Raw genomic sequence first — 18,669 nt, 5'->3', positions numbered from 1 at the left:
AAATATTTAATATTTTTTCATATTTAATATTTTCAAATATTTAATATTTTTTCATATTTAATATTTTAAAATATTTAATATTTTTTCATATTTAATATTTTCAAATATTTAATATCTTCAAATATTTAATATTTTTTCATATGTAATATTTTCAAATATTTAATAAATTCTATTTTGCATTTAAATCACTAACTGAATGCCTGGTGTTGCCTACTCATACAATACACTTCAACATGATAATTTATACAGACTGCGTTTGTATTATTTCAGAATCAATCCTCTATTGAATATTATATATTATGAGGAATAATTTGCCTCGTGGACTAATTTGCAAAAGAAATTTAAAAAATAATAATGATAATGCCGTTCATCAAATTTCATCTGTGTTTGTTTACAATATCACGTCAGCTGATATTTGGGCTTGGCGAGCTTAAAACTAGTCTTTCTTCTCTTATAGATAAAAAAGTAGAATTTTTTAGTGGAATATTTTACGTTAAACCAGTGTAACCTTGGCCAGTCTAATGTAAAATGTTTCCCTGTAAAAATTCTTTTTATCTATAAGAGAAGAAAGACTAGATTTAAGATTGGATTTTTTTTCAATTTTCGATACTTATCAGATGAATTTCTGTACTAAACATATCTAAGGACACTGCCAGAAATATAAATTACCTTTGTGTGAAATTTGCAAAAGACAGGCTCAGCCATTTCAGAACCTATAAGGAAGGAACTAACACACACATGCAGTGACTTTTATATAACAGAGATTTGTAGATTAATTTCTTTCGCATATTTAATTAATAAACAGTTAAGAAATAAATAAAATAGGAAATTTCTTTTGCTTTATTTGTGCAACATTTTATCGTTACACAAGACTTTGCAGTCTTTTCATACTTTCGCACGTGTGCATTCTTACCAGTGAGCAACCAAAAAAAAAAATCAAATAAGTCGTTTTATACATATGTTGTGCAGAGTGTTTATGTGCTTGTCTCTCTTTCATAGTCACATCTTTCATTGTTCATGACTGGCCATGATTTTCTTTTGGTTGTTAATCTTCTGTTTAACTTAAAATGAATCTGCCAATGCATGGAAACACAATGGAGGCTTGCGGAGTTTTCAAAGGTTTTATTTAGAGAAAGCAGTTTATTTATTGAGGAGAGAGTCCAATATGATTAATTAGCCAATTTGCTTACTTAATTTTTTAACTTAATCTTAATGATGGCAACGGACAGGCAGAGTCTCGAAGCAACATTCACTTAGATTTCTAAATTATCGAGCGCATCTCGTCTATATCACTCCCAATGAGGGACTGACTTTCAAAAATCTTTTTGTTTCTCTTCTCGAAGGCATGATGTCATCACCTTCCATATTTACAAACCTGCATTTGTACCATGTTTTTGTCTAAGGAGCTTTCTTTGACCCCTATTTTACTCACACCACCTATGGCTGAGTATATTTCTGTTTTCTGCCAAGTTATACTGACATGGACTAATGTAACCCTTGCCAAAATTCAAACTAGTTAACTTAAACTCTACTTACTAGCATAGGATCCTAATATAAAACATTGGGCTTATAGATATTAGATGGGCATAAGTTTACTGTTTTTAAAAAAGAGATTATGTAAATACCCTCCCGATATGATCAAACAATTCCTTCAAGAATCCAGTATCTTTGTCACATTGGTCTAAAATCAACACATTCTATGATAAGATGTTTCACCTTATATTGGACATGACAAATCATGTATCAAACAGGAATAAATGCGATTCTATTATGTTTCTGAATTTTTGAGATGATGATAAATCATATTATTTAGATTATTGAGACTACCGTTTTCATCTTGAATGTTATTTTCACAATGTTCCAGTCAATGCAATCTGTATGGTGTATCCTGTCAAACTCAGGAGTCTTTCTGTTGAATTTGAGAATCTGCACAGAATTTCAAACAGAACTTGATAAACGGGAGTAGTATGCTCTCATTTCTCTCAACCATGACTGGGTAGAAGTTTAAAGTAATTCACAATTGTATTTTGAGTGTCACCTGCATTGAAAACTGAACCTTTAATCTCCAGAAGAGTGTAATTTGCAACTGAATTTTGCCAAGTATGCTATCCGCTACACCATGGATCGTTGCACTCAAAAAGAGAATAGTAGTCCAAATAATGCAAATAATATGAGTGGTTTTTGTATCACCAATACAGAGTCAGGCGATGACAACCTCCTCCCTTTGTGAGCCATGAAAATGTATAAAAACGGACTAATATTCTAATTCTATAGCTATAATATAGCAAACTTTGTAAGAATAAGCATTGTTGTTAACTTACTTTTAGTTTGTGTGAATTTTCTTTATACATAAACAAAGCGGCTGGAGCAATTCTCATTCCACCTCCATTACCATAAGAACCCGTCCCATTAAATTGCTGACTGGCTGGCAGGAAAACATCTTCCATATGTTTTGAAGACCAATCCGAAAATATTTTAGTGACGTGCGCACCATAGTTCCGATCAATTTTGCTCGCAAAATATTCTTTGGCAAATCTGTGAGAAAAACAAAAAAACAGCCATATTATGTTCATTTTTTGATTCTAAAATATCTAAAATATGATAGCATTTTATCTGCAAAAAGGAAATCTATATATATAAAAATGTAATTCTTGGTTCATTATAAGCAAATAAAACCATATTTCTACGTTACCAATTTATTTGAAATTTTCAGACAACCCATCTTTAGAGTCGAGGGATGTTTTTATTTTATTAAAATAAATTTACCTCGCGAATTATTAAAATATTAAATAAAATAAATATATTTTCGTAACGTTAGTGCGAACCTGTTTTGTTGATAAAACTGAACTTCCGGTTCGATTCATTTCACAGCCACGAATTGACGAAACGAAGTAAATTTCATTTTCTGTTTACTCAATAAGTAAAAAAAAACATAATTCATTTGTTTATCTTCCAAACAATTTAATAAACAAAACATGGTACTTATGCAAAAGTACCATAATGATATAATAATAGAATAATAACATTATTTAGAAAGCCATTCTTAACATGGGGAGGACGTTTTGTTACTATTCTATACTTTCACCTAACAATTTAATAAACAAAAGATGGTACTTATGCAGAGAAGGTACCGTGCTGAAATAACGCTATTAAGAAAGCCATTCTTAACATGGGAAAGGGAGAGTGTTCTGTAACTATTTTATATTTTCACCTAACAATTTAATAAACAAAAGATACTACTTATGCAAAGAAGGTACCGTGCTGAAATAATACCGTTATTTAGAAAGCTATTCTTAACATGGGGAGGGAGTTTTGCATCTATTCTATACTTTCACCTAACAATTTAATAAACAAAAATGGATAGTACGTATGCATAGAAAATACCGTGCTGAAATAATGTTATTTAGAAAGACATTCTTAACACGGGGATGGTATTTTGTAACAATTCTGTCCTTTCACCTAACAATTTAAAAACAAAACATGGTACTTATGCAGAGAAGCTACCCCGCTGAAATAATGACATTATTTAGAAAGCCATTTTTAACATGGGGATAGGTGTGTTTTGTAACTATTCTGGACTTTCACCGAACAATTTAATAAACAAAAGTTAAACTTAAGCAGACAAGGAACAGTACTGAATCATTAACATTATTTAGAAAGGCATTCTTAACATGGGGAGGGAGGATGTTTTCTAACTATTCTGTATTTTCGGTGCTGATGCAGAGAGTGATCTGCGCTATTTTTTAAATTGCATTTCCACGTTTAATTAAAGTTTTATGATATGTTTTTTATTCAATTGTAAGGTTAAAGTACAGAATAGGTACAAAACCCCCTCCCCATGTTAAGAATGGCTTTTTAAATAATAACATTATTTCAGCACGGATCACTCTCTGCATGAATACCGATTAACGTTTTGTTCTTTGCTTTTTTTACCATATTTTTTGTTTTTTTTTCAAGAAAACCTTTTTTAACAAAGATTGAAAGTGCACGTTTTTTCTTTTTTTTTACAGAAGTTGTTTTTATATAAGAAAATATGAATGCTTTTAAAGAAATTGGGTACTCGTGTACTGATTGATCCATGCTGAAATAATAACGTTATTATTTAAAAAGTCATTCTTAACATTGGGAGAAGAGGGTGTACCTATTCTGTACTTTAACCTTACAATTGAATGAAAAAAACGATAAATTTTTAGATTAGGTCCACCTCCACAATTTTCTTTTAAATGACGACTTTTGTAGGTTTTCGACTATGCTGAATACGGAAATCGCATTGAAATTTTGCAGAAATAAGTAGTTATCGAGATATTAAAAATTTGTATAATGCATTGTAATCTCTGGCAGCCATCTTTTTTGCACGCTTGCGCGCGTCATCAACAAATCTATGCGCGTAACAAAGATGGCTGCCAAAGAATACAATGCATAAAACAACTATCTATATCTCGATAACTACTTATTTCTGCAAAATTTCAATGCGATTTCTGTATTCAGCATAGTCGGAAACCTTTACAAGTCGTCATTTAAAAGAAAATCGTGGAGGTGGACCTAATCTAAAAAAAATACCAAAAAAACATAAAACTTAAGCTTGGAAATACGATTTAAAAAAATAGCGCAGATCAGTAAGTGCATTAGCACCCATTAATCGACTCACGTAATCTTATTGCCAAATAAGGTCCGGCTACAATGTTGAACGCGCCGTTCACATTGTTTTTTTTGTTTTTTTTTCAAGTTAAATTCAACTTTCACAATATCTTTTTATTTTTTTATAATTACACAATATCTTTTATAATAATAAATTGTTAGTTAAAAAATCACAGAATAGTTACAAAACACCATCCCCTCTCTAAGGTTAGAATGGCTTAAAAAAAATATTAGGTACTCATGTAGAGAGTGATCCGTGCTGAAATAATAACATTATTATTTAAAAAGCTATTCTTAACATGGGGAGGGGAGGGTGTTTTGTATCTATTCTGTACTTTAACCTTACAATTGAATAAAAAAATATATCATAAAACTTTAATTAAACTTGGAAATTCCATTTAGAAAATAGCGCGGATTAGTAAGTTCATTAGCACCAGAAATTGTTAGGTGAAATGCAGAAAAGTTTCTACCAAGAAAACCATTATTTTTATTTTTTTTGCTATTCTTACCAAGGGGATGGGATGATGTTTTGTCACTATTCTGTGCTTTCAACTAACAATTTATTAAAAAAACAAAAGGTAAATTTTCACATTAGGTCCACATCCACAATTTTTAACATGGGTAGGTTGGGGGTGTTTATTCTGAAAGCCATTCTTAACATGGGGAGAATGGTGGTATTTATTCCAAAAGCCGTTTTTAAAAGACGAAAGACAGGTAAAAGGTTAAAACATATGGTGAGGCATGGGTGTTGTTTATTCCGAAAGCCGTTCTTAATATGGGGAGGTTGGGAGTGTTTATTCATGGCCGTCAGTGAATTATAGTGCATAGTACAGGTCTTTATATCTCAAAAACTAATGGCCTCTGCAAATTTTAAATGAGATTTTCTTATTCAGCATAGTCGAAAATTGCGGAGATGGACCTAATGTAAAAAAAAAACACCCTCCCCCCCCAAAAAGATATCGTGAAATTTAAATTGAAGCGCGGTAACAAAAATAAAATTAGACAGAAAAATACACCTTTGGGTTTGTACTTGCACAAAGACTTGAAAAAGTTGTCAACAAAAACAAATATTTTCAAAGGCAAGATAAGTTACTTTTCTACCTAATTGGATAATTTTTAGTGTTTTTATTGGGTTTGTACTACTGTACATATAGATTCGAAAAAGTTGTCAAAAAATAAATGTATAACAAATATTATCAAAGACAAAATATGTTACTTTATTACCGAAATGGATATTTTTTTTGTTTTTTTTAATGCAAAATTTTTATTCAGCTCAAAAAACACAGCGTTTACTGTTATATTTGAAAATTACAAATGGCAGACTGTGTTAACACATTAGGTTTGGGAAAATTAGTTAAAACTAAAAAAAACTACACAAAATACTGTTAAAAACCACTGAATACATGTCTGCCTATGTCACAGTAACATATATTGAGTGAGTTCCTGACAGTATTTTGTATAGTTTTTTTAGTTTTAACTCATTTTCCCAAAGTTAATGTGTTCAACAGTCTGCCGCCATTTGTATTTTTTAAATATACAGATAAACACTACATTTTTCAAACCAATTAAACATTTTACACTAAATAAAAACACTAAAATCTTATCCAGTTAGGTAGAAAAGTAACTTATCTTGCCTTTGATAACATTTATTTGTTATATTTATTTTTCAACAACTTTTTCGTTTCTGTGTTTAGTAATACAAACCCGTTCTATTTACTATAACGTTTAGTCGGCTCGAAGAACAGTGTTTATCAGTGTATTTGAAAAATACAAACGGTGATGGACACTGTTGATGATGTTAAGTTTGAGAAAATTATTTAAAACGAAAAAACTATACAAAATACTATCAGAAACCCACCGAATATGTCAGCCTATGTCACAATAACATATAATTAGTAGGTGTCTGACATTGTTTTGTATAGTTTTTAACTGATTTTCCCAAACTTAACGTATTCAACAGAGTCCGCGACCATTCGTCTTTTTTAAATACATAGCTAAACACTGCGTTTTTGAGCCGATTGAACATTTTACATTAAATAAAAACACTAAAAAATTATCCAGTTAGATAGAAACGTAATTTACCTTACCTTTGCTTTCATTTATTCGTTTTTGAACAACTTTTTCGAATCTGTGTATAGTAACACCCCCCTTACCCAAATATTAATTAAAAACTCACATTTTTGAATACAATAAAAAAGAAAACTATTTAGCGTTTCAATGGTTTAGCAACTTTCGGCTTAATCCACTGAATGTTGGTCGAGCCCAAGCCATGATTGATGGTAACTCCCGAGGATCCGGATCCAATTCTGCAAGAGTACCATATTTTTTTTCATTTTCGCCTTTCTTTTTTTTTACTTTTTAGAGTACTAAGAATATAAGAAACATGCATTTTCTCTTTTTATTAGAATTTTCCATTACACGAAATTAAGCCACAGCAACGCGTGGCAGGGTACAGCTAGTATATTAATAAATCCATCAGGAAAACCAGACATTGCTCAGGATTTAATGAGGGACACTGAATCATTTATGTTTCGGAATTTTTGAGTTGAGGATTGATTATTTTTATTATTTGTATTCTTCGAACTACTGTTCTCATCTTGAGTGTTATTTCCACAACCTTTTAGGTCGATGTAATCTCCAATCTTCTTCAGGAGTCTCTTTGTCAAACTTTGGAGCCTCTCTGTTAAATTCTGGAGCCTGTCTCTCACACTCTGGAATCTGCATGGAATTTCGAATAGAACCCTCTCTTTAATCCATGGCAATTGCATGTTCTCATTCAATCAGTCATGATAGGATATAAGTTCTAAGTAATTCGCAATTGTATTTGGAGTGTCACCTGTACTGAGGATTGAAACTACAAACTGTAGAAGAGTCTAATTTACAATTGAATTTTACCCAGTCATGTCTGACAGAATGAGAGCATGCTACCCCTGTGGATTAAATAAAGGATTTAGTTTAAAATTCTATGAAGATTCTCAAATTTAACAGAAAGATTCTGAGTTCAACAAGATACACCTGAAGAAGGTTGGAGGTTACATCGATCGTGTCCTTTTTCACTATGCTCGTAACGCCATACTGCATTTTATCTTTTTTTTTTTTTTAATCCTTTCCTAATTGAAATTTTGGAAAACTCTTTTCATTAAAATTTGATAGACTTATTTGAAGGTTTAAAGGGTTTCTGCCCCCTCATAGTTCCTTTAGAGGGAGCAGAGAGAGATTCAGCACATTGAGGAGCACATAGAAATTTGGGACCATTTTAACTGTTTTTCCTGGAAAATTTTTAACTCATATCATTTATTGTATTTATTTGCTTCCCCACAAGAGCAAATACGACATGAGGCCATTTTTTTATGTGGAGAGGGGAAGGGGACCTTGAGTAGTAGTAAGAGACCCTTGGTATATAGGGTTGCCCCTACATCGACCAGAAACTTATTACCACAAGGGCAATGGTCTTGGGGTCGCCTCCACATATGGTCTTTAGTCCAGCATCTGCCGGAACAGATACTACATTTTGAGATATTAAATTTTTTATTCACAAGAAAAAATACAATTGGGAAAATGAACAAAAGATTAAGGCACAAGGCCAACTCAAAAAGAAGGGGGGGGGGGGGAATAGTGAAGTTGGTTGGTCCATTTTGTCTCTGTGGAAATTTTAAAGGATGTCTCTCTCACCCAGCATCTTTTATCATAGTTACCTTTTTAAATTTGTATTTATGTGTGTGTGTGGGGAGGGGGTGTTCCTACTTAAACCCAATTTAAAAATTTTTTTATTTATACCAAAAATACAAAAACGATAACAACATTAATAAAAATTTCATTTGTGTCGAGAGCAATGGAGGCAGGGGTGGGTAAATAAAAACGTGGTTAGTAAGGCCCTCCCAACCCCATCTAAAATGCTACACCATCCATTTTACTCTGGTTTGTAAAGGAGCTAGGATTTTGCTGGCAGCCTCTAAATGAAGGGGGGGGGGGCTTAGACAAAGGAGAAAAGAAAAAATTGATGGTGAGGGGTGGGGGTGTTAGTGTATGGTTTGATTTCCTCCAAGACGGGTGGAATTTTGAGAGGTGGGTGCCGAAAGAAAAAAATTGTGGTTTTTTGGAGGTTGGGGATCTTGAAGGCTTTCTAATAAGGACAATCTTGTTACCCTGACACACGGGGGGGGGGGACCAGGAAGGTTTATGCATATCATTTATATTTCATCAAAATGAGATATATTTCAAGTTTTAAGATGAGTTCTGCTGCCTTAAGGTGCACTTTAAGATTTAAGAACACTTCCATTGTCTTCCTATCCAAAAATTTTATATATAAATGCACATTTTTATCCATATTCTCTCTATTAGAAATTTATTGATATAGTGTTAGGATGATTATGTTTAAATATTTAGAGATTTATAAAGAATTGGAATCAAAATCCGTAATTGTGTCAGAATCCAAAATTTAGTATGGAATCGAGAATAATATTGGAATCGTCCCATCATTAATATATATATATATATATATATATATATATATATATATATATATATATATATACTAAACTACCCGTGACCCGTTGGGTCAGTATGTTATATTAGCTATGAAATTCATGTATAAGTGTAACACTTGTGACATAAAGAAAATAGAGGGTTTTTTTGACATAACAGAAACATTTCTACGAAAGTATATTAAAAGGAAAAAAGAATATAGATAGATTTCTATGAGTGGTTCTGTTTATTATAATTGATTATTTTTTTTTTTTAAATTACAGTTACTGAATTATAAGTGGTTGGCCATACTTATAGGTAAATGTGCACTGAACAGATACCATAATACTTATTATAGTTAAATTTAAATTTTGATATATCTGCTTTTTTTTTTTTTTACATCGTTCATTTCTGTATTACGTTTAAGTTATTTTAAACACCACTCTTCTCATGTTAAATAATAATTTCGAAATAATAATGTTAATATTTCAGTGCGCAGGTCATGCGCGCATGCGCAACCGGATGTCGTAAACCGGAAAGTGGGTTACATACATCGTTACAAGGTCATTTGAGTTTTATAATTATATAGATTATGTACATATATATATTGAAAAGTCAAACCCTATTTTAAAAATACTTCTCTTATCCTCGTAAAAACTAATAAAAAGCATATAAATTTCAATGGAAATAATTTTTAATGTATCTTATTTCATAATTAAAAACAGAAATTTTATTAAAGAAAAACAAATTTATTTTTAAACTTTTTATTTTTGTTAATTAACAAGTTTATCAAATTTTTGTTTTTGATTAATTAACATCGTTTCATTGTAATAGGTTGTTTACTTTTTGTTTTGTATACGTTAATTAATAAGCGTCCCAAATTATACCTTACAAAATATTCTTAGTTTTCCTATGGTTATCTCCCTTAGATTGAAATATCTGTTGACATAAGCAGGAGTTTTGTGTGGGTTATAAGGAAGAGATGTTTTATGGTGATGATTTAGTGTTTGCAGGTTAAACAATGGAAGGTTTACTTGTTAAGTTGGAGATTTGGAGAAATGCTACGGAAAGTAAAGGTTTGAGAGTGAAGATTATCAATAATGATCAGTAGTTGTAGTTTTGGAAAATCCCCAAAAAGAGGAAAGCTCCCCTGCTCAATTTGTGGGAAGGCAGTTGGGAGCAAGTCAAATTTTCATGCTACTTATAAGCATTGGATACACGAAAAGTACAATGGAATTACAGGTAGGTTGAGAGATGATAATCAGTTTGTGTACCAAAAGTGTTAAGGCAATGAAGACGGATGTGAATTCACATGTGGAGAAAATACATTTGAATTGCGAGGCTATTGCGTTTGCCTAGATGTTTTGTTACCTTGGTGATACCATTGATACATACTAAGAAACTGATGCAATACGAAGCATTAGGAGTGAATAGAGTAATAGCAGGGAACTCTTGTCATTACTAGGACTATGAAAACAGCATATTCTTTTCCTTGTTTTGATTTTCAGGTATATATCCATTGATATCTTATGTTTTTATGTAGAGTGATCTAGTTTTCGGTTGATTAACTGTGTCTAATTGTGTCGGATATATACTCGAGAATCAAAACAATGAAAAGAATATGCTGTTGTTATAGCCCTAGTCATTACTAACCAGCAGAGCATTACGATGATTAAGTGAAGAGTCTATCAAGCATGTGTAAGTAGTGTTATAATGTATGGAATGAAACCTGACCAGTGATTGTTAAGGATATGTGTTGCATGGATAGAAATGACATGAGAGTGATACAATGTGTTATGTGAGTCTTAGACAAGATTAGATCTGATGACTTCAGAGAAAGATTAAATTTGGACGATGTAGGAAGATGTGTAGAAAACAGGAAGCTTCGATGGTATGGTCATATTGAAAGAATAGACAATAGTTCTTGGGTTGGAAGATGTAGAACAGTTGAGATAACAGAAGCAGTTGGCGTGAAAAGACCAAGAACAAGCTGCGCATACGTGGTTCCCCTCTGGTGCTGCATGTGAGATAACGCCACAAAAAATAGTGAAGAAATCATGAATGTGAGAAGTGTGAAAGGCCAACGTTGCCTTCACATTTTTGCCAAGTTTCAGAAAAATCTAATGCATGGGGCAAAAGTTATAGGATAATTAAGGTATTTGTGACCCCTTTTTGAGCTCCTAGGAACGCCGAATCCCAGTGAAAATGGACAAACGGTGTTGTTTCATACCTTAAGGCATGTACATCTGAATTCAACACTATGGAAAACCACTATATAGACATACATATCAAGTTTTTGAGTAATATAAAAAAGAGCTCTAAAAAGGCATGTTTAAGTCCCAGAGGGATGCAATCCAGAATTTTGCCAGGGTCACCCATATTGAATCTATATTAAGAACAATGGCCTCCACATTTTGGCCAAGTTTCAGGAAAATCTATTGGAACGATCAAACGCTATGGGGACAAAAAGTATCATTTTTGGCCATTTTTTACCTCTTTTGAGCCACTGAGGATGCTGAATCCTAATGTAAATGGATAACGGTACAGTTTCAAATCTTAACACATGTATATTTGAGTTGACCACCGTGAAAAACCACTATATAGTCAAACATGCCAAGTTTTTCTTGAGAAATATGAAAAACGAGCCACAAAAAAGGGGCGTTTTTAGCACTAAAGGTCCCCAGGGATGCGAACCAGAATTTTGCCAGGGTCACATATACTGAATTTATATTAAGAGCAATGGGCTTCACATTTTGGCCAAGTTTCAGAAAAATCTAATGGATTGATCAAAAGTTATGGAGCAAAATGTGTTATTTTTGGCAATTTTTGGGCATCTTTGACCTCTTTTGAGCCCCTGGGGACACAACGGGAATTTTCACAAAAAACATTTTTTTTTTTTACTGTGCACATTTATTTAATGAAATACAATTTGTGACAAAATTTCAAGAAAAACTAGTGGACGGTTATCTGGCAATTGTCCAGACTAATGGATACACGGACAGACACCACTGAAAACATAAGTCCCTCTCCGATAAATTGAGTGACCAAAAAACATAGGAGGAAGTTAAAAAGGAAGGATTTGAGACAAAGAGGGATCAAATAAAGACCTAGGCAGAGATAGGTTAGTTTGAAAATCAATTTCTAAAAGCCATCCAACAAAAGCCAGCATGTAAAATGGATGTTAAGTCGATGATGATGATGATTGCTAAACTGATGATGATGATAAATTAAGGAATAACACGAATGCAGCATTTTCATCTTGTTGATTTTCAAATGATTGATAAGATGCCAAATTCTTCACTTACCGATTAGCCATGTCTTCAGCATTGAATCCTTTATGTTTGAGAAGTGAGGCCTCAATACTCAGGCGCATTTCAGTGTCATCCGTATAGTGGAGTATTTTCGTATCCTTCTTACTTTTATCTACGACAGAAAATAAGAAAGAATAAATAGTTTTCTTACCAGGGCCAAAAGCCACTCAAGGATGAGGGTTTTCTTTTCTTTAACATTTCACTACTGACCTGATCAACTTCATACATCATCATGGTATTGTGTAAGTTGCTTAATGGTGCTGATGGTGGACATGACTATGGACTTTTGGAGGCTAAAAGATCCCATTCAGTTTAAAATGTGGTCATCAATATCACATTGCTGGCTGAGATGTCAGATATCTACAACACAATGTTTTAAATAATTCCATTTCATCCTTTCATTCTGGCAATACTAGCTTAGTCTTTGTCTCTCTCTCTCTCTCTTCGTCCGTTAACAAGGCCACATTTTATTTTTTATTGCTTTTTAAACCCAATGATCATTTTGAACATTCAACATTTCTGTTGAAGTATGACTTACCTGTCTTTTCTTTAGAAGGTATTCCATTTCTTATGTGTAAACAAAACAAAAACAAAGCCCCCCCACACACACACACACTATCACTCAGACAGATTGATTTCTTCTTTCTTTTCATTTCTTAACAGTCTTATTTAAAGGATAAATAAATTTGTGTAAAAATTATGAAAATGTTAATAAATGCAAAAGATTTTTAATTTTGTATTTAGAAACTATACTTATGAATGAAAGGTTTGTTTATTTAAAATTTTGTTATTAAGTATTTCAAGTTGCAAAATCTGCCAGATGATAGCAAGTTGGAAAATTCAGATTTTCTCATTGTTTTGAAAATTTGCGACAGTAACTTCACTTGATTAACTGTAATTTCTAAACTAATAATTGGTGCCATTTGAAGGTTAGTACTTTATAAAAATCAAATATATTTTTTTATTAGTAGCCCCACAAATCCTTTTGATGTGTTTTACTCTGCTCAGTTCTATCCAGGTCAAACTTGATAGAATTCAAACTACATACAGCAAACAAGCTGCTTAGCGATTGGGGTTTGTGATTTTGATTTCTTAATTTGACCGAAGTTTCCCAATCGTTTTTCAAAATTACACTTGATAAGATCATCCAACATTGTGGTCAATACAAACTGGTCTGTGCTCATTGTGAAAGTGACTATCACTTTTTTCAAACCATTTTTAATTATGTCCCTCAAATTTAAACAAACAGATTGAAATGTGTAAGATAGTTATAATGTGTTAATTTGGTACATATTTACTTAATACTAGCAGGTCGCCTGGCGTTGCCCGGTTATAAAATACATTTAAATATGATATTTTTTATTCATGCAGATTTCATAGAGCCAATAATCTATTGATTATTTTACTGTACCCAACATGTAGTAGCGATTTCAAAAGTTTTTAAAAAAATATAATTCGGTTGCTATCAGCTAGAATCAAAATCAAAATATTTAGCACTCTAGTCTTATTTGTCACTGTCTGACCTCACGTGGATTGAGATGGATATCAAAACTCTAAAAATAAATCGATTTTAACACATAAATATATATTTGTGCATGCGTAGAAGAGCACTTTAAGTCGATTTATGCCTGACAAGTTCTTGCTTTCAATTCTGACCCCTTAGCAGCTATTTTTACCACCTAAAAAACCTAATACAATTTGTTCCAAAGGACAAAATCCCATATATATCAAGTTTTAAGTGTAGACTAAAAATTGACAGTAGTTTGGTGGAGATTGTTCCTTACATAGACAGAGAAGATCATTTCATATATATAAGATTTTTATGGGTACATAATTTTATAATACTTTTAAAGAACACCGAACATAGTACCATAATTAATTACTGAGAGTTTTTTTTTTTTTTGTAGTTTAAACATAAACCATTAAAAAGAAACTTGCAAAAAGTTATAAACTTATTTATCGTCTTTATCTAATGTAGGCTTAGGAGAAATATACTTTAGAAGTGTATTTTGGTCTTTTTGAAAGTTTCTTTTTAATGGTTTATTTTTAAACTACAAAAAAAAACCCTCAGTAATTAATTATGGTACTACGTTTGGTGTTCTTTAAAAGTAATATATATATATATATATATATATATATATATATATATATATATATAAAACTAGCTGTACCCGGCCACGCGTTGCTGTGGCTCAGTTTGTTAAAATGGAACACATTCCTCAAGAAAAATTGCATTCCGTTCGTTTATTTACTTTTATTATTTTTGCAATTTTTTTTTATCAATAAAAGTTGTTGCTTTTTTTTTCCCCAAAAAAAATTAATTTTTTGCCATAAATTGTTAAGTGAAAGTTTTTTTGTTTTTTTTTCAGGAAAACTTGCACTTTAAAAAAAAAAAAAAAAAAATTTGGCAGTAAACGTTTCTTTTTGAAAACGGAATTTTTATAAAAAGAACAGATGAATGCTTTATATGAACATTGTAAATAGTTAGGTGAAAGTAGAGAAAAGTTTGATTTTTTTTTTTTCAAGAGACTGTACAAATTATTTTTTTTCAACATGTTAAGAAAAACAGAAAACATACTTCCATCATTAACTATGCAAAAAATAAATAAAGTGGAAAACTTTCTGTTATTAATGTTTGCTAAAAAATAAATATAGTAAACTTCGCTGAAGTGTTAGCATATGCTGCATCTTAAAAAGTTGGTTCATGCTGACAATTAAATAAAATAAACGTCTAAAAATTAGTAAAAATAAGTAAAATCATGAATGACGGCTCTTGGGGGGGGGGTGAGTAAGTAGGAACAACACAATCATTTGTGTAAAATAATTAATATTCGAGAAATTGTAAAAAATAACAAAAATACCCGATACCAAATGCAGTAAAATTCAAGAATCTTTTTTACGTGCTGAAACTATGTTTAAGTTATTTTTATTTCATTTCTTTTATTAAAAGTTGTCTTTCTAACAATTAACTGGTTGCATGTCGTTTAACCATTGGGGACTTCACTATTGGAAAATTGTATAAAAAATCTATGACTATCACTAACTCTACATTTGGGAGTGCAACTCGAACTTAGGGTTAGTGGTAGATAAGTCATTTGTTAGGTGTGTCAGAAATTTTGTGAAAACTATTGAATAATTCCACCCCGTCTTTCCAAGCTTATAACTCCTCGAAAAATGTAATTCAAGCCCTAATTTTTTTTTCAATTAAAGGAGCAAGGACCAAGGTTTCATTAAAAAAAAAAAAAAAAAGGTTTTAAACTTCGGACTTTACAGGTAAATTTCTAAATAACACTACATTTTTATTTTAAATTTGAATATATTATTTATTGATCTTTTATCTTCAATTTGTGATATATAAAACTTTGGTGAGTAAATTAAGTATTTACTTTTTAATAGACATTTGAAAATGAGGGGGGGGGGGCTTGAATTAAAAAAAAAAACGTTTGTCTAAAATATTATATTCGGTTTATTGGAAAGAGCATAAAATTTCACATTGACCCTGAAAATATCGTAAAAATTGAATCAATAGAAAAAGTTTGATAGATTTTTTAAGTTTAAAAATTGAAAATACTGAGCTCGTAAAATTCAATTAATTTCATTTCTGTTTTATAAAAAATAAAAAAATAATATTTCTATTACTTTTTATACAACTTTAATAGTTTATTTTGGAAGTATAATCCATAAAGAAAATAAACAACGCACTTTTAAAAGAGAAATTACAAGTTTTTTATATTTTATTTGCAGTTTCGTGTTAGGGGTGTCAAAACTTCATACAAAAATTCTGATACACCAAGTCATTTGTTTACAACTTTTGAGAAATTAAGCCTCCTTACTCCTTAAGCGATAAGCGGAAATTTGTTTATTATTATTTTTTTTTTCAGTGTGTAAAATCCACTTTTAACAACATATTTGGAAATTAGAAAAATAAAAAAATAAAAAAAAACTTTGTTTTAGCATGTTAAAAGTATTTAGGTTGGTAGATAATTAAATTCTACTGTGTTTGGTATAAGTTTTTTTTTTTGCTGTTGTTTCTTGCTTTTTACAATTTTTGACTAAGGGGGGTTGCTTAGATCGTATTTTAAACTAAACTACGGAGGTTGGAATGCCCCCCCCCCTAAAATGTACTTGGAAAAATCGATTTTATAGCGAGATTTAAGAATGGTTAGCCGAAAAAAAAGGTGAAAAACAAAACAAATAATCAATAAATAATTGTTACCAAAGGCAATAAAATGCTACTTTTTTTACTTACATGAATGAGTTTATTTTATGTTTTAAAGTATTTTCAAGCGCTTTTCTTTATTTTTTAATCTAAAATTGCAGGTGTGTGGGTGCCAAATATTTCCAGATTTTCTAGAATTTCTCACTAGATTGCAAACGAAATCTCCAGATCTAGCGGGAAAACCGCTAAATTGGAAACACTGGTCACGTGACGGTAAGCTGTGATAAATAATTGTCCATAAATAAAAAAAATGGCCTATCGGTACAAAGAAAACCACCAATTTATTATAGAAAAATTAAGTATAATGTTATCATTAAAAAGAGATATATAAAAACACGCATGGGTACAGTAAACATATTATACCAAAATGTTGAAGCAATCATTTATTTAGTTATTTAGACTATTAATTACGAACGAACCAAGAGTTACATTTTTATATATATAGATTCAATCTTATAGTTTTAAGTCTTACAGAATATTTTGGGGAGGTAATATTTTTATATAAGACAATCTTATATTTTGAATAGAATATTTTGCTAGGAGATTAGCCTACATCGAAAATCCATGGACTAAGGAAATTACTTTGAATGCTGTATTCCTTGCTCAAACAATAAATTTTTGTTTTGAAAATTATATTTTCTGAAAGAAATCTAAATACATAACCTGCAATATATATTAATATATTATATATTTCCTAGAGGTAATGAATTATTATATAAAAAAAAATATTTTTTTATATATTGTTATTTTATTCCCTCTTTTTCTTTATTTTTTCTTCTTTCTTTTTCACTTCTTTAAATGCCGTTAGCTTATTTTATTTTTAAATATCATGTGACTAATCTCCCAATTTAAATGTACTTGAAAAGTTTTTTTCCAATTTTCATTACGGACTCTATTTTGTATAAGCAATATCATCTCTAGTTACTTGTAACTAGCTGACTGAAACATGCTCATGAAAGTGTAGCATCATGAATGCTTATGTAAAGCAAATAAAAAGAATATATATAAGAAAAAAATTAATAAAACATGTTAAAAAAAATTTCAGAAGAGTTAAAAACATATTTAATTTTCAAAAAGGAAACACAAATTAAGTGGATTGTCCTTAATCTGCGGAGTTTCGAAAGAAATACTTTCGTTTTCATCAGAGGGTAGGAGTTAGAAAAATGTGGAATCAGATTTTGCTTGCAAAGTATTTAATGAAACTACAAGTAAGCCATAGAGCTTACTTGGTAAAAGTTAAAAAAATAGTGAAGCAGAGGGAATGGGGGGGGGGAGAAAATGATTTCACGTGAATGGATGGTCGAGTGACGAGTAGAATATCCAATAACAGTAAAATCCAAGAAAAGTTGGTAAAAGTTTGGTATCAAGAAGCAAAAATCCAAAGGAATCGTTTTACTGGAAGATATTTCGATGTCATCCAAAAGGCAGAATTCCGTGAAATAGTTTACAAATGGGTACAAAGAAAAAAAAAAAGAGTGAGTTCAAACTATTATTATAAAAAGAAAAATAAATTGTGCATAGAATGAAGAAATGGAGATTTCAAGACGTTTCTGCCGAGGCTGCATTTCTGAATAAAGAAACAGAAATGATGAGCAGTGATGGAGTAATTTTTAAAATAGGCAATGTCGCAATGACCCAGGCAAGATAACATTGAAGTGGTGCAAGATTTAAGGCAGAAAAAAAAGGGATAAATGATATAGACAAGTAATGACTTTAAAAAGAAATTATCAGCAGGAGTCACAAGAATGAAGTGGAATGAGTAGTCTAAGTTAGGGGCTATGAGTCTAATGTGGAAAAGTCAATATCTAATAGATTGAGAACGGTATTTAAAGTTGTGATAAAAAATAAATAAAAGATTTAAAGGGAAGAAATTGGCCGTGCTATAAAGCAAAAACTGAGAACTGCACAAAAATAAATATATTTGCGCAAGTGTGTATGTAAATGCACATAGCAAAGTATAAGTAAACACACATACAAAAATATAAATGTATAGGTAGATAGATATATTTAATTAATTGGAATGCTTATTGAGTTAAG

The 18,669-nt window shown here is 31.0% G+C and overlaps 1 protein-coding gene across 2 annotated transcripts in view; it reads right to left on the bottom strand.

Moving 5' to 3' along the window:
* The window catches only part of LOC145242160 (ADP-ribosylhydrolase ARH3-like), an 81,518-nt gene that overhangs the window by 17,288 nt on the left and 45,561 nt on the right, over window positions 1-18,669 (bottom strand). For both annotated transcript variants that reach the window (XM_080105139.1, XM_080105138.1), the window contains exons 2-3: window positions 12,408-12,525; window positions 2,322-2,535 (exon numbers count right to left, since the gene is read on the bottom strand). In XM_080105139.1, the coding sequence (XP_079961265.1) occupies window positions 2,322-2,535; window positions 12,408-12,475 (282 nt within the window). In that variant the 5' untranslated portion in view covers window positions 12,476-12,525. The remainder of the gene's footprint in view (window positions 1-2,321; window positions 2,536-12,407; window positions 12,526-18,669) is intronic.

The sequence above is a fragment of the Euprymna scolopes genome, chromosome 21, assembly GCF_053919585.1.
Source record: "Euprymna scolopes isolate OS-2025 chromosome 21, ASM5391958v1, whole genome shotgun sequence".
Lineage (NCBI taxonomy): Eukaryota > Metazoa > Mollusca > Cephalopoda > Sepiida > Sepiolidae > Euprymna > Euprymna scolopes.
This window is presented reverse-complemented; position numbering and strand designations above follow the sequence as displayed.